This window comes from Cherax quadricarinatus, chromosome 70, assembly GCF_038502225.1.
Source record: "Cherax quadricarinatus isolate ZL_2023a chromosome 70, ASM3850222v1, whole genome shotgun sequence".
NCBI lineage: Eukaryota > Metazoa > Arthropoda > Malacostraca > Decapoda > Parastacidae > Cherax > Cherax quadricarinatus.
In genome coordinates this window covers 17,056,763-17,079,082 of record NC_091361.1, presented here as the reverse complement: position 1 = coordinate 17,079,082, position 22,320 = coordinate 17,056,763, and the positions used below count along the sequence as shown (strand labels likewise).

At 40.0% G+C, this 22,320-nt stretch overlaps 1 protein-coding gene across 2 annotated transcripts in view; it reads left to right on the top strand.

Moving 5' to 3' along the window:
* Window positions 1-11,413, top strand: part of LOC128684524 (ankyrin repeat domain-containing protein 16-like) — a 239,184-nt gene extending 227,771 nt beyond the window's left edge. The window contains exons 7-9 of one of the 2 annotated variants that reach the window (XR_011393974.1): window positions 5,473-5,568; window positions 10,820-10,887; window positions 11,030-11,413. Coding sequence is in view for 1 of the 2 variants with exons in the window: in XM_070099919.1 (XP_069956020.1) it covers window positions 10,820-10,887; window positions 11,030-11,056 (95 nt within the window). In the remaining variant the exon portion in view is untranslated. The remainder of the gene's footprint in view (window positions 1-5,472; window positions 5,569-10,819; window positions 10,888-11,029) is intronic. The other variant, XM_070099919.1, reaches the window with a different exon arrangement.
* The last annotated feature ends 10,907 nt before the right edge of the window (window positions 11,414-22,320 follow it).

Sequence of the window (22,320 nt, the reverse complement as noted above, 5' to 3'; positions counted from 1 at the left end):
CGCCTGTGTACAACACCGAAATTCCACCAATCATCTCATGAAATTCAGAGACGCCCAATTAGTGATCAAAGAAACTAATTTCCGCAGACGCAAGTGCCTCGAATCAGCACTGATCGCTGTTTCGAATACAATTAAACAAAACAACGGCAGCTTCACCATCTCCGAAGTCTTAGCAAGAATCCTCCTGAAAACAGTAAACCCTGCCATCACATAGTCTCTCCTGTTATACTACACAAAGCACATTACAGAGAGTGAACACTGAAACAAGCTGCCTCTTTCCAGTCTATATTTGTCCAACCTATTTTTATGTTACCCAAGTAATAGCTTTTATATCCTTTTACTCTTGTACGAATCAATTTCTCTATCATATTGTTTTACTTTTGTCACTACTACTACTACTACTACCACTAGTGAACATCGAAATGTTACCTCACTAGTATTGCACCTCACTCTGAGCCTTTATATACCCTCTGTGTCCATGTATTGTTTGTAATGGCTTGATAAAGCTCCTGGAGAGCGAAACGTTGCCACAATAAATGTCACATTAGTTGCACTTGTGTCCTTTTACTTTACAGGGAGGAAGTTCATGGGTACCGGTCCCCATGAGAAGTTTTTATTTAAAAAAAGGGGCAAACGTGGAGTAGCTCCCAGGAGAAATTAAAGGGATCATATGTCCCCGTCCTAGCCCAACAGGACCCTGGGAGCGGCCGGTAGTGCAGTGCAGATGTGGCTTGGAACCCTTGCCTTACCCTATCCTTCACGCCGGTGAGCCAGCGGTACAGGATAGTAACCTCACATCCAACGAGCCACCTTGTTGGACAGAAGAAAGGGTTGTCAAAAATCTGCCATGTGGAATATCTCCCCCATCCCCTTTTGCCATCACCTCTCGGAACCTGGCAGGCAGCCTCCAGATACACACTTATCACCCGAAGGACACCGAAAGCCGCCTCCGGGACTCCTAGATGATCCAGATTCCACGTCAGACAGCACCACCACCAAGGACCACAACGGAATGAGACGGATATCTACATCCTTTCCTCAACCAAGGAGCTAGAATTTCGGAGGGAAGGAACCCCAAAGACCGAAAGCACGAAAGGAAGGATAGGGGAGGGATCGGGAAATGAAGAGGGATGGGAAAGGAGGATTGGTAAGGATGGGGAAGGGAAGAGTGGAAGGGGGGGGGGAGTAATTAGGTTTGGTGGGAGGAAGAAGACCGAAAGGCCCAATTCCTCAGATTAAAAGCCTCTTCACCACGGCAAGGAACCCCCATCCTCTGAAGAGCGGTCACCACATAATATCTAACATATCTTATGGTCAACTTCAGTCGCTCAGGTGCTGTAGATCTTAACTGAAATATTTTATGCTAAATTTTGGTCTTATATGTGCCAGTTTGACAGTTCTTGAAGGACTAGAAAATTAATGTAACAGAACTGTAAAAATAATAAATGAGAAATACTGAAAACTCCCGGTTTTAATTTTAAAGAATTTACTGATAACTTAATCAGACTAGGCATATCGTAAGCTAAAACATTCTCATCTATTAAAGTCCTCGAAGGCTGTCGTTTATGGCTTCAGAAAACATTACTGAATCAGATTCTTTTCAACGCAGGTTCCATTGGTGTCCCGTAGCTCGAATGCTAGCGTAATGAGCTCACACAGGTCTGGAGGTCGATCCCCGGTACGGCTGGAAATATTAGGAAGTGTTTCCATAAGACACCTGCTGACCCTCTTTACCCATCAGTAAAATGGATACCTGGGTGTTAATCGACTGGTGTGGGTCGCATCCTGGGACTAAATTGACCTAATTTACCCGAAATGCTCTGCATAATAAGAGGCTTTCTATATAGTAGTATGTCACTGATACCAGCTAGGCCTGTACACCTTGTACATGTACTTGTAGAAATATTTTATTATTATTATTATTATTATTATTATTATTATTATTATTATTATTATTATTATTATTATTGTTGTTGTTGTTGTTGTTGTTGTTATTGTTGTTTTTGTTATTATTATTATTATTATTATTATTATTATTATTATTATTATTATTATTATTATTATTATTATTTTTGGACAACTGACAAGTCTAGGTGTTCTCTTTTTAGTTTTAAGTAGATCATTTCCGAAATTGGTTTCTGTGAGTAAATTTAGAAAGTCTTATCGGCTTCAGAGTTTCAACACTGGTCCGTTTTAAAAGGTTTGTACTGTTAACAGTATGTGTAGGTGTCATTTTGTCACCCTAGGAATGGTATAGTATAATTTTGCATTTTAGATTCTTTGCCTTGTTGCTGTTGAAATACTCTTGTATCAAATTTGAAATCCTCCCATTCCGAACAGCATCAATTTTTAATAGTATTTTTCATCTTATTAAGTAAAACGTTTTATGGGTTTAGGATGTGTATGTGCAAATTTTTGTTGCATTCTGTATAGTAACCATCTGTGTCTCGCGAAATTATAACATGACTGCAGTCGTATTTCGATTTCTTGAGTCATGATGGTTGCATTAAAGGAACTTGAGCTATAGCACGTCACAGTCACGCTGGTGTGGGATTAGTCTGTAAAAACCTGTATTGGTGGTCACAGTGGTGGCTCATGCTAACCTTCCTATGGTGTATAGAAATAAGTTCGAGCTCCACCCGTTATGTGATCAGAGAATATCTCTTCTAGTTGGCTTTAGTCTTTTTTTTTTTTTTTTGCTAATGTCTTTCCTTCAAAGAAAGCTTTACCTTGAGTTAATTATGTATGCTGGTGTATTTTATGATATTCTTTCTGGGGTAACATGATTGTGGTTTGGCCCTAAAGCTGGTGTTTCGTAGTGGAACACTTAAATTAGTTTTGGGCTGTGTATGTCCTAATATGACTCGTTTATTGAAGAAACTGGGGCATCAGTTTTCTTCAGATAACTTGGGAATACCTCAAATGATTTGCTTCAGATCATCAACGATAATATTTACCTGCACTATAAACGTATACTGTACTCTGCACTACTGTTATCGCATACACTGAGATACAGGAGACCAGAGTTATACATAGAGGAATCCCTTTCTCTGCGCCGCAACTGAAATACAGATTAGTTTCAATTTATTTATCACTAACAAAGGTAAACTCTGTTACTGGTCATTCTGATCTATCAGATACAAGCTACCTGGGTTAATCTCTTGATGAGGATGGTGGGTTGGCATTATGGTAATGGGTGGTGGATGGGAGTTAGAAACACTGATGGTGGGCTGGCATTATGGATCATCAGTCACAAGACTCACAGAGGGGAAAATTCCTAGGTATCCACCTTGACAGTAGCCTTAAGTTTCAGACACATATACAACAAATCACCAAGAAAATCTCCAAGACTGTAGGCATGCTATCAGAGGTACTACGTTCCACAATCAGCTCTCCTGGCACTGTATCATTCACTCATATACCCTTATCTTACATATGGAATTTGTGCATGAGGATCAACAACATCCAATCACCTAAAACCCCTAATAACCCAGCAAAAGGCAGCAATAACAATGATAACAAATTCCCACTCCCGCCAGCATACTCCACCAATTTTCAAAAGCCTGAATCTGCTCACCATTAAGAACATCCATACTTATTCATGTGCCTACTACATACACAGAACAATACACGCAAATATAAACCCTCCACTCAAACTTCTCCTCACCAACCTAAACAGGACACATGACCACAACACAAGACACAGATCTCTTTTTGATATGCCTCGTGTCCATATCACACTGTGTAAAAACTCTATGCACATAAAGGGCCCCAAAATATGGAATTCATTACCAGAAGATATTAAAGTAACCCAGTCTGAAAATCAATTTAAGACTTTTCTCAAAAGCCACTTAATCACCCTAGACTAAATGCTAAATACTCAGTACACACATACTTACTTATGTACTCCCACATTTAAACTTCAACAATCACTTTGAACCTTTTATCCATTGTTGACAGGAATATAATTGAATCATTGTTGTAACAAAAAGCATTTTTGAATAGATGAATATATCTTTTGTCTTAAACAAATTAGATTCACATATAATTAATAATCTACTGTACAACTATGAAATAATTACTATCCTACTGTACAACTATGATATAATCCTTAGTGTTAAGTAGTCTGTAAGTCAATAATGTTAAGTTGGCCCATAATGCCTAGGCATAATAGAGGTTCTCTTTGCATTGCAACCCACTATTGTATATACAAAATCTCAATGTACTGTTTGCAAAGACATAAAATAAATAAATAAATGGTAAGGGGTGATGGAAGGGAGTTAGAGACACTGATGGTGGGCTGGCATTATGGTAAGGGGTGGTGGATGGGAGTTAGAGACACTGATGGTGGGCTGGGTGGTATTAGGTCATGCTAAACTGTCCCACCCACAGCGCTGACTTGCAGTAAATTTTTACCCATCAACTGGACTTTCACCTGAGGAATGGAACCAGGAACGGTATTAAATTCTCAAAGCTCCTTCCTTTAGGAAAATAATGGAATAGAAAATATAACCATATAATGAAAAGAGAATATATAATTTGAGTAGGTAAGTTTATTTTAATATAAAAATATGAAGCCTAGTAAAACTAAATTGAAACAAAATTGAAAAAAAAAATAAAAGTGTAAATTAGTGACCAAATCTAACAATTGATAAATCTGTTATTTTGAAAGCTCCGCCACAGATACGTGGAACACGGACGAAGTCATAGAGGTTGCAGACAATTTTCGTTTTACAACTAGGTGATGAGGCTAGTAGATTCAACCAAAACAGCTGTTTGTTGATATTAGCCTATGATCGGAATATAGCTCTGGTATAGTCATATGTTCGGACTATGTTGCTAGTCCTCCAGTTATGCGAGGTCGAGGCTAGTAGAGTCGGTCAGGAAAACCATATCGTTTAGCTACGATCGGAAATGGAGCTCTGGTCGACAAAACAGCTCCTCCTAGTCCGTAAACTGGAGCAATCCGACGCCAATCCTACGGGCTGAGAAAAATAGAAATTACCAGAGAACACATCGGTTATGGCATAGAGAAATACGAGTAGCCAGATTAAGCCTAAGTCAGTGTAAGTAACTTAGCAGAATAAGTAATCCCGAGGAGAGCTAGTAGTAGAGGGACACCACTGGCTTAACCTGGCAAGCAGGTAAACTCCAGTCGTTATCCTCCAGGATGGTAGGAGGATACTGACGCTCAAAACCTCGAGGAGGTTGACAGAGGCTTAATTTTCGGGTTATCCATAAAAATTAATATACGAAATACTCTTCTCTGTAACTAAGAGGAGGTTCGTGCAACTATTGGCATGTACTGTGCTCTCTGGTTATTTTTATGTTGACCATTCTTGGAAAAAGTTATTTTTTCGTCGCCTTGAAACTTGAAACAGTGGTGGCTCCAACTTAGAAGAAGGTTAAAATTGTTGCTAGAGTGTATGGACGACAATTTGCCTTCTTTGTTAATGATGTATTATTTTCCAGGAAATATGTTGAATAATCCTCAACTGAACGACTTCTATCGTTGTTGGCTGATGTATCGTTGTTGGCTGATGTATCGTATTCGAGGGATAAGAGACTGTAAGTTTAAGTTATGTAAATGTATCCGTATGCTAATATACTTACCCACTGACCTAGCTGGTCTAATATATTCCTAACACCATAGGGAGGTTAGCATAGGCCTCACTGTATCCTGAAATCCCACACCAACAGGGAAGTGGCGAGCTCTAGCTCGAGTTCCTTTAAAGCCGAGGTTTCTGAAGAGTTCAGTACTTTTGAGGCAGATTTTCTTTTACATCACGATGATCACTAGACTGGTCGTAGTGATCACTAGACTGGTCGTAATGATCACTAGACTGGTCGTAATGATCACTAGACTGGTCGTAGTGATCACTAGACTGGTCGTAATGATCACTAGACTGGTCGTAGTGATCACTAGACTGGTCGTAATGATCACTAGACTGGTCGTAATGATCACTAGACTGGTCGCAATGATCACTAGACTGGTCGCAATGATCACTAGACTGGTCGTAATGATCACTAGACAGATCGTAATGATCACTAGACTGGTCGTAATGATCACTAGACTGGTCGCAATGATAACTAGACTGGTCGTAATGATCACTAGACAGGTCGTAATGATCACTATACTGGTCGTAGTGATCACTAGACTGGTCGTAGTGATCACTAGACTGATCGCAGTGATCACTAGACTGGTCGTAATGATCACTAGACTGGTCGTAATGATCACTAGACTGGTCGTAATGATCACTAGACTGGTCGTAATGATCACTAGACTGGTCGTAGTGATCACTAGACTGATAGTGATCACTAGACTGGTCGTAGTGATCACTAGACTGATCACAATGATCACTAGACTGGTCGTAATGATCACTAGACTGGTAGTAATGATCACTAGACTGGTCGTAATGATCACTAGACTGGTCGTAGTGATCACTAGACTGGTCGTAATAATCACTAGACTGGTCGTAATGATCACTAGACTGGTCGTAGTGATCACTAGACTGGTCGTAGTGATCACTAGACTGGTCGTAGTGATCACTAGACTGATCGCAATGATCACTAGACTGGTCGTAATGATCACTAGACTGGTCGTAATGATCACTAGACTGGTCGTAGTGATCACTAGACTGGTCGTAATGATCACTAGACTGGTCGTAATGATCACTAGACTGGTCGTAATAATCACTAGACTGGTCGTAGTGATCGCTAGACTGGTCGTAATGATCACTAGACTGGTTGTAATAATCACTAGACTGATTGTAGTGATCGCTAGACTGGTCGTAATAATCACTAGACTGGTCGTAATGATCACTAGACTGGTCGTAATAATCACTAGACTGGTCGTAGTGATCGCTAGACTTGTCGTAATGTTCACTAGACTGGCCGTAATGATCACTAGACTGGTCGTAATGATCACTAGACTGGTCGTAGTGATCACTAGACTGGTCGTAATGATCACCAGACTGGTCGTAGTGATCACTAGACTGGTCGTAATGATCACTAGACTGGTCGTAGTGATCACTAGACTGGTCGTAGTGATCACTAGACTGGTCGTAGTGATCACTAGACTGGTCGTAATCACTAGACTGGTCGTAATGATCACTAGACTGGTCGTAGTGATCACTAGACTGGTTGTTGTGATCACTAGACTGGTCGTAGGGATCACTAGACTGGTCATAGTGATCACTAGACTGGTCGTAATGATCACTAGACTGGTAGTAATGATCACTAGACTGGTCGTAGTGATCACTAGACTTGTCGTAGTGATCACTAGACTGGTCATAATGATCACTAGACTGGTAGTAGTGATCACTAGACTGGTCGTAGTTATCACTAGACTGGTATTAATGATCACTAGACTGGTCGTAATGATCACTAGACTGGTCGTAGTGATCACTAGACTGGTCGTAGTGATCACTAGACTGGTCGTAGTGATCACTAGACTGGTCGTAATGATCTCTAGACTGGTCGTAATGATCACTAGACTGGTCGTAATGATCACTGGACTGGTCGTAGCGATCACTAGACTGGTCGTAATGATCACTAGACTGGTCGTGATGATCACAAGACTGGTAGTAATGATCACTAGACTGGTCGTAGTGACCACTAGACTGGTCGTAATGATCACTAGACTGGTCGTAATCATCACTAGACTGGTCAGAGTGATCACTAGACTGGTCGTAATGATCACTAGACTGGTCGTAGTGATCACTAGACTGGTCGTAGTGATCACTAGACTGGTCGTTTTGATCACTAGACTGGTCGTAGTGATCACTAGACAGGTAGTAGTGATCACTAGACTGGTCGTAATGAGCACTAGACTGGTAGTAATGATCACTAGACTGGTCGTAGTGATCACTAGACTGGTCGTAGTGATCACTAGACTGGCCATAATGATCACTAGACTGGTAGTAATCACTAGACTGGTCGTAGTTATCATTAGACTGGTAGTAATGATCACTAGACTGGTCGTAATGATCACTAGACTGGTCGTAGTGATCACTAGACTGGTCGTAGTGATCACTAGACTGGTCGTAGTGATCACTAGACTGGTCGTAATGATCACTAGACTGGTCGTAGTGATCACTAGACTGGTCGTAATGATCACTAGACTGGTCGTAATGATCACAGGACTGGTCGTAGTGATCACTAGACTGGTCGTAGTGATCACTAGATTGGTCGTAGTGATCACTAGACTGGTCGTAGTGATCACTAGATTGGTCGTAATGATCACTAGACTTGTCGTAATGATCACTAGACTGGTCGTAATGATCACTAGACTGGTCGTAGTGATCACTAGACTGGTCGTAGTGATCACTAGACTGGTCGTAGTGATCACTAGACTGGTCGTAGTGATCACTAGACTGGTCGTAATGATCACTAGACTGGTCGTAGTGATCACTAGACTGGTCGTAGTGATCACTAGACTGGTCGTAATGATCACTAGACTGGTCGTAATGATCACTAGACTGGTCGTAGTGATCACTAGACTGGTCGTAATGATCACTAGACTGGTCGTAATGATCACTAGACTGGTCGTAGTGATCACTAGACTGGTCGCAGTGATCACTAGACTGGTCGTAGTGACCACTAGACTGGTCGTAGTGATCACTAGACTGGTCGTAGTGATCACTAGGCTGGTCGTAATGATCACTAGACTGATCGTAATGATCACTAGACTGATCGTAGTGATCACTAGACTGGTCGTAGTGATCACTAGACTGGTCGTAGTGATCACTAGACTGGTCGTAATGATCACTAGACTGGTCGTAGTGATCACTAGACTGGTCGTAGTGATCACTAGTTTGGTCGTAATGATCACTAGACTGGTCGTAGTGATCACTAGACTGGTCGTAATGATCACTAGACTGGTCGTAATGATCACTAGACTGGTCGTAATGATCACTAGACTGGTCGTAGTGATCACTAGACTGGTCGTAGTAATCACTAGACTGGTCGTAGTGATCATTAGACTGGTCGTAATGATCACTAGACTGGCCGTAGTGATCACTAGGCTGGTCGTAGTGATCACTAGACTGGTCGTAATGATCACTAGACTGGTCGTAATGATCACTAGACTGGTAATGATCACTAGACTGGTCGTAATGATCACTAGACTGGTGGTAGTGATCACTAGACTGGTCGTAGTGATCACTAGACTGGTCGTAGTGATCACTAGACTGGTCGTAATGATCACTAGACTGGTCGTAGTGATCACTAGACTGGTCGTAGTGATCACTAGACTGGTCGTAGTGATCACTAGACTTCTCGTAATGATCACTAGACTGGTCGTAATGATCACTAGACTGGTCGTAATGATCACTAGTCTGGTCGTAATGATCACTAGACTGGTCGTAATGATCACTAGACTGGTCGTAATGATCACTAGACTGGTCGTAATGATCACTAGACTGGTCGTAATGATCACTAGACTGGTCGTAGTGATCACTAGACTGGTCGTAATGATCACTAGACTGGTCGTAGTGATCACTAGACTGGTCGTAGTGATCACTAGACTGGTCGTAGTGATCACTAGACTTCTCGTAATGATCACTAGACTGGTCGTAATGATCACTAGACTGGTCGTAATGATCACTAGTCTGGTCGTAATGATCACTAGACTGGTCGTAATGATCACTAGACTGGTCGTAATGATCACTAGACTGGTCGTAATGATCACTAGACTGGTCGTAATGATCACTAGACTGGTCGTAGTGATCACTAGACTGGTCGTAGAGATCACTAGACTGGTCGTAATGAAACTCGCAAGTTATTCTCCTATAAACTCATACACAGACAACAGCAGTGCAAAAAATCAAGTTTCTCGACTAGTGTTTAATATTTATTGTTGGATTTTACATAAGAATTAAAATATAAAACAAATGGTGAATGTCTGAAGTGTTTTAAAGGTCTGTTTATCTTTTCAGTCTTAGAACCCAATTTGCTAGTAGTCCAAAAAAGAATGATAAACCAAAAAATGCATAAATAAAACTGAAAGGACTACACACTTAGAATCCCTCTGAGAATTAAATATTCATCCAAGACTCAATGAAAGTGAAAGATTGAACCTGACCTGAAGAAGCACTCTCTCTCTCTCCAGTTATCACATGGAATTAAAGGCTTCAAGTTTAACGTTCTGGTGTGGGTGGTTTACACGTATACTTATGTGCAAATACATATGCATATGTATACACGTGCAAAAATATACATCCATACATGTTTACATACACATCAATACACAGGCATGCATATGCAGACGAAGGTCATATTTTGATGTATTATAATTTTTAACGGGGCCATGTACTACTAGCTTCGAGTGATTGAGGTAGAAGAGGCTGGGCTTATGGCAAACGGGGATATCTTTTTTTGCTTCATTGACACAGTGGGCTGGGCTTATGGCAAACGGGAATACAGTTCTTGCTTCATTGACACAGTGGGCTAGATTTATGGGATATAGGTAGAATTGTAAATCATTGAGCTAGAGGCGGTTGGACTTGGGAATACGGGAATGCATTCCTTGGATCACTGAAGTACAGAGTGCTTTGCTTATGGGATATGAGGACACGTTTCTTCGAACATTGAAACCGCCTGGCTGGGCTTACGGGAAATAAGCCTATCAAGAAGTGGGGGCAAATGAGACCAAGTTGAGAAACTAAAACCGAGGCGATCCAGTTAAGACTAGGTAGAGGAAATGACTAATTTATAATCCTTGCACAGTTTAAATAATTAGTATGATATAGTAGTGAATTAATATTTAAAATAACTTATATGTAATTTAAATTGACGTTTTACATATTCTGTTTTCCAGAACTAGCTAAGAACTGCATTAGCCATCGGCCACTACCCACCCTTCATTTGCTGTCATTCTACCTTCAGGTAAGTCAGTAATTATTAAGTTATAGATAAGTTGGCAATCAGGAGCAAATGTGATCATATGAAGGGACATTTAAGATTAACAATAACACCTCTGTTTTATGTTATACTGCATTTCATACTGAATTCTTTCTCTTGTCAACAGACTGGAAGACAGACTGGAAGACCATAGGGATGCAGCACTCCGTAGAGGACATGTCAAATGCCTTGATTGTATTATCAAGAGGCATAACACAAAGAGATGCGATGAACAGTACAAGAAACCTACCACAAGTTTACAGTAGCGTTTCACAGGAAGGATTAAATCACCCCGAAAGATTGGGAGGCTAAACGTGAAAGACATTCGTAAAGAAAGCGTTTTGTCACGGAAACATTTTTTGGGACTTTTTATCTGGTAGAGTGAGAGAGGAGATACACAAATAACCCGCACATAGAAGAGAGGCGCTTACGACGACTTTTCGGTCCGACTTGGACCATTTACAAATTCACACTGATGAAAAGGAGAGAAGGAGGGGTATATATAGGCCTATGTATACCCCTCCTTCTCTCTTTTTCGTTAGTGTGGCTTTATAAATGGTCCAAGTCGGACCGAAAAGTCGTCGTAAGCGCCTCTCTTCTATGTGCTGGTTATTTGTATATCTTTCCAGTCACGATATTGTGCCTTTTTTGTTATTTGAGAGAGTAGAGACAGGGTTATTGCACTGATATAGGTAGCAATCCTGTAGTACCAGTAAATTTTATTAACAATGAGGTATATATTTTTTTCCTTAATTAGTAATGTTAATATGTATCAGGACTTTGTGTCCAAAAAGTTCTTATTTTTTTAATAATGCTTTACATAAACTTCTACCATAATTATCCACCTAAAATAGCTAGGTTCCAAATGCCCCACAACAGAGGCAATTGAGATCATTTCTTTATTTGTATTCTAGTAATATAACTGTGTAGCCTCAGTAAATAAGGTCAGTTTGTATGTAGCCTATGAAGAATAAGGTCAGTTCGTATGTAGCCTAAGTAGAATAAGATCAGTTTGTATGTAGCCTAAATATAATGTCATTTTGTATATCCATGATCCCTTTGTGTAATTTTCTAATATTAGTTTGAACAGAATAAATTGGACTGTTGATGGTATGTGAATAACTTTATACTCTCGGCCTCAACTGCCCTACTTGACAGTATCATTCTTGGATCACTCAGCTAAAAGGAGCTGGAAATATGGAGATACCTTTCTTGGATCACTGAGCTAGAAGGAACTGGAAATATGGAGATACCTTTATTGGCTCACTGAGCTAGAAGGAGCTGGAAATATGGAGATACCTTTCTTGGATCACTGAGCTAGAAGGAGCTGGAAATATGGAGATACCTTTCTTGGATCACTGAGCTAGAAGGAGCTGGAAATATGGAGATACCTTTGTTGGATCACTGAGGTACAAAGGGCTTTCCTTATGGGAAACAGGGTTATTTTGTTTTTTTGATCATTGAGATAGAGGGGCTGAGCTAATGGGATTCTGGCATATTTTACATCATAGTAACAGATACACCATTGTCTTGGATTACTAACCTGCACACACCTCACCCATAGCCACCTGTTGGCAGTTGTTCCTGTCTGTCCTCCGTGTTGCTTGTGACGTACCACTGATTGTGAATCATATTTGAACCTACCAGCCTGTCGGTACTGTATACAATTTTAATATTCATATTTGAAAAGTTTACCCACAGTTTAAGCCTTCCCGGCTTTGTCATGGTTTTTATAATTACCTAGGTGCTGTGGAATCTCTGGGATAATTACCGAGGTGCTGTGGAATCTTAGGGATAATTACCTAGGTGCTGTGGAATCTCAGGGATAATTACCTAGGTGCTGTGGAATCTCAGGGATAATTACCGAGGTGCTGTGGAATCTCAGGGATAATTACCTAGGTGCTGTGGAATCTCAGGGATAATTACCGAGGTGCTGTGGAATCTCAGGGATAATTACCTAGGTGCTGTGGAATCTCAGGGATAATTACCGAGGTGCTGTGGAATCTCAGGGATAATTACCTAGGTGCTGTGGAATCTCAGGGATAATTACCGAGGTGCTGTAGGGACATCAGGGATAATTACCGAGGTGCTGTAGGGACATCAGGGATAATTACCGAGGTGCTGTAGGGACATCAGGGATAATTAACGAGGTGCTGTAGGGATCTCAGGGATAATTACCGAGGTGCTGTAGGGATCTCAGGGATAATTACCTAGGTGCTGTAGGGATCTCGGGGATAATTACCTAGGTGCTGTAGGGATCTCGGGGATAATTACCTAGGTGCTGTAGGGATCTCGGGGACAGTTAAGAACATAAGAAAGGAGGAACACTGCAGCAGGCCTGTTGGCCAATACTAGGCAGGTCCTTCACAACCCATCACGCTAACAAAATATTTGCCCAACCCAAGCTTTGATAAATCTATTTACTCATGTGCAAGTTCCACTCAAATCCAACACCTCTCACACATGTATTGATCCAACCTAAATTTGAAACTACCCAAGGTTTCAGCCTCAATAACCCTACTAGGTAAACCGTTCCACTCATCACTACCCTATTTCCAAACCAATGCTTTCCTATATCCTTTCTAAATCTAAACTTATCTAATTTGAATCCATTATTGCGGGTTCTCTCTTGGAGAGATATCCTCAAGACCTTACTTATATCCCGTTTGTTAATACCCATCTTCCACTTATACACTTCGATCATGTCTCCCCTCATTCTTCGCCTTACAAATGAGTGTAGTTTAAGGGTCTTCAATCTTTCTTCATATGGAAGATATCTAATGCTATGTATTAATTTAGTCATTCTATGCTGAATGTTTTCTAACGAATTTATGTCCATTCTGTAATATGGAGACCAGAACTGAGCTGCATAATCTAGCTGAGGCCTTACTAATGATGTATGAAGCTGTAATCTAACCGCTGAACTTCTGTTGCTTACACTTTTTGATATAAATCCCAGTAATGTGTTTGCCTTATTATGTACGCTTACGCATTGCTATCTTGGTTTAAGGTTGCTGCTCACCATAACCCCCAAGTCCTTTTCGCAGTCTGTATGGCTAAGTTCTACGTTTTTTAACTTATAAGTGTTAGGGTTGTGGACACTCCCGAGCTTCAGAACCTTGCATTTATCTACATTGAACTGTACCTGCCACTTTTCTGACCAGGAATTGAGTTTGTCTAAATCCTCCTGAAGTTCCGTGGCATCTACGTTTGAATCAATTATCCTACCTATCTTCGTGTCATCGGCGAATTTGCTCATATCACTAGTAATTCCCTCACCAAGATCATTGATATATATTTTATAAGCAACAACGAGCCCAAGACTGATCCCTGTGGAACGCCACTTGTTACAGATCCCTACTCGGATTTATCCCCATTTATGCACACTGCTTACTATTAGTGGGCCATGACTCTATCCATGACAGCACTTTTCCCCCAATGCCATGAGCTGCCACTTTCTTTAACAGTCTGGTGCGGTATTCTAGCCAAAGCCTTACTTAAATCTAAATAAACAATATCAAATTCTTTATCATGATCAACATCCTCAAAAGCTTTAGTGAAGAAGGTTAATAAATTAGACAGGAACGGCCCTTCGTGAATCCATGCTGAGTATCATTAATCAAATTATGCTTATCCAGATGACTTCTTATAATATCAGCTAGTAATTTGCCTATCATCAAATTACTGCTTATTGGGCGGTAATTTGATGGTAATGACTTGTCCCTACTTTAAAAATAGGAGTTACATTAGCTATCTTAGCAACCTTAAACCAAGACAGCAATGCCTAAGCGTACGTAATAAGGCAAATAGATTACTGGGATTTATATCAAGAAGTGTAAGCAACAGAAGTCCAGAGGTCATACTGCAGCTTTATACATCATTAGTAAGGCCTCACCTTGATTATGCAGCTCAGTTCTGGTCTCCGTATTACAAAATGGACATAAATTCGTTAGAAAACATTCAGCGTAGGATGACTAAATTAATACATAGCATCAGAAATCTTCCTTATGAAGAAAGATTGAAGACTCTTAAGTTACATTCACTTGTTAGACGAAGAATGAGGGGAGACCTGATCGAAGTGTATAAGTGGAAGATAGGTATTAATAAAGGGGATATTAATAAGGTCTTGAGGATGTCTCTCCAAGAGAGAACGCGCAGTAATGGATTTAAATTAGATAAGTTTAGATTTAGAAAGGACATAGGAAAGTATTGGTTTGGAAATAGGGTAGTTGATGAGTGGAACAGTCTACCTAGTTGGGTTATTGAGGCTAGGACTTTGGGTAGTTTCAAATCTAGGTTGGATAAGTACATGAGTGGGAGGGGTTGGATTTGAGTGGGACTTTCACATCAGAGCTTATTTCTTGGGTGGCATTGAAAATTGGGTTGGGCAAATGTTTTGTTAGTGGGATGAATTGTAAAGGACCTGCCTAGTATGGGCCAGCAGGCCTCCTGCAGTGTTCCTCCTTTCTTATGTTCTTATGTTCTTATGTATCAGACACTACACTTGTTTGAAGAGATAAGTTAAAAAAATTAGTTAATGGTTCACAGAGTTTCATTTTGCATTCCTTAAGAACGCGTGAAAAAAGCTCATCAGGACCCGGCGATATATTTTGTTTCAGTCGGTCTACTTGTTTCATAACCATTTCGCTAGTGACTGTGATATTATATAATTTATCTTCTTCAGGCCCATTATGAAAGTTAATTACTGGGATATTGTTAGTGTCTTCCTGTGTGAAAACCGAGAGAAAATAATTATTAAAAATCGAGCACATTTCATTCTCCTTGTCAGTAAGATACCCAGAGTTATATTTAAAGGGAACTATCTTATCTCTAACTTTTGTTCTATAAACCTAGAAAAAACTTTTTGGGTTAGTTTTCGAATCCCTAGCAACTTTAATTTCATAGTCCCGTTTAGTTTTTCTTATTCCCTTTTTAATGTCCCTCTTAATGTCAATATATTGATTCATAAGATGGCCCTCACCTCTTTTGATGCGCCTATAAATTCCTTTCTTCTGCCCTAAAAGATATTTGAGCCTATTATTCATCCATTTTGGGTCCTTGCTATTCAATCTAATTTCTTTATATGGGATAAACGTTCTTTGTATAGTGTTTAGAAAACTGTCATATTGATAGCTCTCTTCGTTACTCCAGTCAACAGATGATAAGTGTTCTCTAAGTCTATTGTAATCAGCTAAGCGAAAATCTGGGACCGTTATTGAGTTGTTCCTACTAACATATATCCATTCAATGCTGAAGGTAATTGATTAGTGGTCGCTTGCGCCGAGTTCCTCTGTAATTTCTAAATTATTAACAAGGATTTCCTTGTTCACCAGAACCAAGTCAAGCAGGTTATTTTCCCTTGTAGGTTCTGTCACAAACTGCTTCAAGAAACAATCCTGAAATACTTCTAAATTCCCTGTCAAAAAATTCCATTACATTATCGTGCCTTGTGGCCTTAACAATTTCCTCCCAAAGTAGTCTCCCTTGGTCCCTATCTAAGTTTGGAGGACGGTATATCACACCTAAAATCAATATTTCGTACCCCTCTGAAAATTCTATCCAGACAGATTCTGTATGTGTTATTTTAGACTTTATACCAGTTTTTATGCAACAATTTAAACGATCTCGGACATACAGTGCAACCCCACCCACCTTACCGATACTTCTACCTACTTGAAACAGTTTAAAACCCTGAATGTGACATTCAGCAGGCATGTCCCGTTTTTTTCATATTAAACCACGTCCCAGTTATGACAAAAATATCATTGCTACCCGCACTTGCAACTAATCTTAATTCATCCATCTTATTTCTCGCACTACGTGTATTAGTATAAAATATGTTTAAAAAACCTTCCTTCTCTTTTCTCTTCCTTTTGATTTCTCTCCTCATCACCTAGTGTCACTGGGTTTCCAATATTCACCAATAACTGTTCCTCATTCTGCCTATTACTGGTTCCCCTAAAACTCACACTACCACTACTCTCAGAATTCATTGATTTTCCACAAAAACCCATACCACTATCTATTTCTAGCTTAAAGATCTAAGAGCTCCCTCCACTGTATTGGCCAGTGCTCCAACCCCAAACCTAGATAAGTGAACCCTGAACCTAGATAAGTGAACCCTGAACCTAGATAAGTGACCCCTGAGCCTAGATAAATGAACCTCAGTTACCCAGGTACTGTAGGGATCTCGGGGACAGTTACCTAGGTGCTATAGGGATCTTGGTAATAATTACCTAGGTGCTGTAGGGATCTTGGTAATTACCTTTGTGCTGTAGGGATCATGGTAAAAATTACCTAGGTGCTGTATGGATCTTGGTAATAATTACGTAGGTGTTGTAGGGATCTTGGTAATAATTACCTAGGTGCTCTAGGGATCTTGGTAATAATTACCTAGGTGCTGTAGGGATCTTGGTAATTACCTAGGTGCTGTAGAGATCTTGGTAATAATTACCTAGGTGCTGTAGGGATCTTGATAATAATTACCTAGGTGCTGTAGAGATCTTGGTAATAATTACCTAGGTGCTGTAGGGATCTTGGTAATTACCTAGGTGCTGTAGGGATCTTGGTAATAATTACCTAGGTGCTGTAGGGATCTTGGTAATAATTACCTAGGTGCTGTAGGGATCTTGGTAATAATTACCTAGGTGCTGTAGGGATCTTTTTAAAAATTACCTAGGTGCTGTAGGGATCTTGGTAATAATTACCTAGGTGCTGTAGGGATCTTTTTAAAAATTACCTAGGTGCTGTAGGGATCTTGGTAATAATTACCTAGGTGCTGTAGGGATCTTGGTAATAATTACCTAGGTGCTGTAGGGATCTTTTTAAAAATTACCTAGGTGCTGTAGGGATCTTGGTAATAATTACCTAGGTGCTGTAGGGATCTTGGTAATAATTACCTAGGTGCTTTAGGGATCTTTTTAAAAATTACCTAGGTGCTGTAGGGATCTTGGTAATAATTACCTAGGTGCTGTAGGGATCTTGGTAATAATTACCTAGGTGCTGTAGGGATCTCGGGATAATTACCTAGGTGCTGTAGGGATCTTGGTAATAATTATCTAGGTGCTGTAGGGATCTTGGTAATAATTACCTAGGTGCTGTAGGGATCTCGGGATAATTACCTAAGTGCTGTAGGTATCTGAGTAATAATTATCTAGGTGCTGTAGGGATCTTTTTAAAAATTACCTAGGTGCTGTAGGGATCTTGGTAATAATTACCTAGGTGCTGTAGGGATCTTGGTAATAATTACCTAGGTGCTGCAGGGATCTCGGGATAATTACCTAGGTGCTGTAGGGATCTTGGTAATAATTATCTAGGTGCTGTAGGGATCTTGGTAATAATTACCTAGGTGCTGTAGGGATCTCGGGATAATTACCTAAGTGCTGTAGGTATCTTGGTAATAGTTACCTAGGTGCTGTAGGGATCTTTTTAAAAATTACCTAGGTGCTGTAGGGATCTTGGTAATAATTACCTAGGTGCTGTAGGGATCTTGGTAATAATTACCTAGGTACTGTAGGGATCTCGGGATAATTACCTAGGTGCTGTAGGGATCTTGGTAATAATTATCTAGCTGCTGTAGGGATCTTGGTAATAATTACCTAGGTGCTGTAGGGATCTCGGGATAATTACCTAAGTGCTGTAGGTATCTTGGTAATAATTACCTAGGTGCTGTAGGGATCTTTTTAAAAATTACCTAGGTGCTGTAGGGATCTTGGTAATAATTACCTAGGTGCTGTAGGGATCTTGGTAATAATTACCTAGGTGCTGTAGGGATCTCTGGATAATTACCTAGGTGCTGTAGGGATCTTGGTAATAATTACCTAGGTGCTGTAGGGATCTTGGTAATAATTACCTAGGTGCTGTAGGGATCTCGGGATAATTACCTAGGTTCTGTAGGGATCTTGGTAATAATTACCTAGGTGCTGTAGGGATCTTTTTAAAAATTACCTAGGTGCTGTAGGGGTCTTGGTAATAATTACCTAGGTGCTGTAGGGATCCTGGTAATAATTACCTAGGTACTGTAGGGATCTCGGGATAATTACCTAGGTGCTGTAGGGATCTTGGTAATAATTATCTAGGTGCTGTAGGGATCTCGGGATAATTACCTAAGTGCTGTAGGTATCTTGGTAATAATTACCTAGGTGCTGTAGGGATCTTTTTAAAAATTACCTAGGTGCTGTAGGGATCTTGGTAATAATTACCTAGGTGCTGTAGGGATCTTGGTAATAATTACCTAGGTGCTGTAGGGATCTCTGGATAATTACCTAGGTGCTGTAGGGATCTTGGTAATAATTACCTAGGTGCTGTAGCGATCTTGGTAATAATTACCTAGGTGCTGTAGGGATCTCGGGATAATTACCTAGGTTCTGTAGGGATCTTGGTAATAATTACCTAGGTGCTGTAGGGATCTTGGTAATAATTACCTAGGTGCCGTAGGGATCTCGGGATAATTACCTAGGTTCTGTAGGGATCTTGGTAATAATTACCTAGGTGCTGTAGGGATCTTGGTAATAATTACCTAGGTGCTGTAGGGATCTTGGTAATAGTTACCTAGGTGCTGTAGAGATCTTGGTAATAATTACCTAGGTGCTGTAGAGATCTTGGTAATAATTACCTAGGTGCTGTAGAGATCTTGGTAATAATTACCTAGGTACTGTAGAGATCTTGGTAATAATTACCTAGGTACTGTAGAGATCTTGGTAATAATTACCTAGGTGCTGTAGAGATCTTGGTAATAATTACCTAGGTGCTGTAGAGATCTTGGTAATAATTACCTAGGTACTGTAGAGATCTTGGTAATAATTACCTAGGTGCTGTAGAGATCTTGGTAATAATTACCTAGGTGCTGTAGAGATCTTGGTAATAATTACCTAGGTGCTGTAGAGATCTTGGTAATAATTACCTAGGTGCTGTAGAGATCTTCGTAATAATTACCTAGGTGCTGTAGAGATCTTGGTAATAATTACCTAGGTGCTGTAGAGATCTTGGTAATAATTACCTAGGTGCTGTAGAGATCTTGGTAATAATTACCTAGGTGCTGTAGAGATCTTGGTAATAATTACCTAGGTGCTGTAGAGATCTTGGTAATAATTACCTAGGTGCTGTAGAGATCTTGGTAATAATTACCTAGGTGCTGTAGAGATCTTGGTAATAATTACCTAGGTGCTGTAGAGATCTTGGTAATAATTACCTAGGTGCTGTAGAGATCTTGGTAATAATTACCTAGGTGCTGTAGAGATCTTGGTAATAATTACCTAGGTGCTGAGAGATCTCGGGGAATTTCTAAAAGCCTCTTGATAAATAATTTAATTGTGTTTCACTTGCTGCTGCTTATTTTAACTTACTGTAAAAGTACTTGTGTTAAGTGTTTATGTTCGCTCCTTTTATTGTTTGTTACTTTTATTCTTGTTCTCGTTGTGTTGTATATATATCTCTCTCTCTTTATGGATGTGAGAATTTAGTGGCGTACGCAGTCACTATTGTGTTACTGTTGCAACTGCTTCTTAGATCACTGGTGTAGAGAGAGCTGGGTTTATGCAACACAAATACCTTTCACGTATCACTCAGGTTGGGGAGGTTTGACTCATGTGATACAAGGATTTATTCCTTAGAAAACTCCCTTGGCTTATGGGATACGAGAATACCTTTCTTGAATCACTGAGGGCTCAGTTATTTTCGAACAATTGCAGCGGTGATAACTTGAGTAATGTCGTGAATGGTTGCACTGTCCTTTGTGGAATATCTGCAGTATTCTTGTTTGCTTTGTGAAAAAAAAAATCAAATCAGAGTGTACCGGCGCCTTCAAACTCTGTCCATAAGAAGTGTTGCCTTCAAGGAAATTGTGACTAAAACTTAATCAAAACACGAGAACGAACGAGGAAGCCACAGTAAGTCCAGTGTTATCAGTGTAAGTTTACTAAAACCAATTAGATGACCAGACTGGTGAAGCATTTAATAATAACGCGGAACTTTCAACATTACAATGAACGCTTGCCATACCGTAGGTCTAAGGCATAAACCAAAGAAGTCGTCAGTTAAAGCACCAGCTTTACATTTCCTCATGCGCTAAGGTATAAAGTGTTTACTAGTGTAAAGGAGAAAAAATGTTGAGTAAATTAAAACTGAAGTGGTAAGTAAATACGAAGAAATAGGAAAGAGTTCATAAGGCGGCAATACTTATGTGGGAGTTAAGGGTTACTCAGTGAGCTGTGGGGAAGATATGTTGGTGAATTTATTTGTAAATTAATTCAATATAATTTTGCAGCGTCTGTTAATATCTACAAGGTAAATAACGAAAAATCTAAAACCAAAATAATTAAAGCCAGTTTACTACTATTAGAGTGCTTTAAGGGAGAGTTGTGGTTATGTTTTAGAGTGCTCTAAGGGAGAGTTCTGGTTATGTTTTAGAGTGCTCTAAGGGAGAGTTGTGGTTATGTTTTAGAGTGTTCTAAGAGAGAGTTGTGGTTATGTTTTAGAGTGCTCTAAGGGAGAGTTCTGGTTATGTTTTAGAGTGCTCTAAGGGAGAGTTGTGGTTATGTTTTAGAGTGCTCTAAGGGAGAGTTGTGGTTATGTTTTAGAGTGCTCTAAGGGAGAGTTGTGGTTATGTTTTAGAGTGTTCTAAGAGAGAGTTGTGGTTATGTTTTAGAGTGCTCTAAGGGAGAGTTCTGGTTATGTTTTAGAGTGCTCTAAGGGAGAGTTGTGGTTATGTTTTAGAGTGCTCTAAGGGAGAGTTGTGGTTATGTTTTAGAGTGCTCTTAGGGAGAGTTGTGGTTATGTTTTAGAGTGCTCTAAGGGAGAGTTCTGGTTATGTTTTAGAGTGCTCTAAGGGAGAGTTCTGGTTATGTTTTAGAGTGCTCTAAGGGAGAGTTCTGGTTATGTTTTAGAGTGCTCTAAGGGAGAGTTCTGGTTATGTTTTAGAGTGCTCTAAGGGAGAGTTCTGGTTATGTTTTAGAGTGCTCTAAGGGAGAGTTCTGGTTATGTTTTAGAGTGCTCTAAGGGAGAGTTCTGGTTATGTTTTAGAGTGCTCTAAGGGAGAGTTCTGGTTATGTTTTAGAGTGCTCTAAGAGAGAGTTCTGGTTGTGTTTTAGAGTGCTCTAAGGGAGAGTTCTGGTTATGTTTTAGAGTGCTCTAAGGGAGAGTTCTGGTTATGTTTTAGAGTGCTCTAAGGGAGAGTTCTGGTTATGTTTTAGAGTGCTCTAAGGGAGAGTTGTGGTTATGTTTTAGAGTGCTCTAAGGGAGAGTTCTGGTTATGTTTTAGAGTGCTCTAAGAGAGAGTTCTGGTTGTGTTTTAGAGTGCTCTAAGGGAGAGTTCTGGTTATGTTTTAGAGTGCTCTAAGGGAGAGTTCTGGTTATGTTTTAGAGTGCTCTAAGGGAGAGTTCCCCTCAAGGAAGGCTCCTTGATGTTGGTGAGGGGCTCTT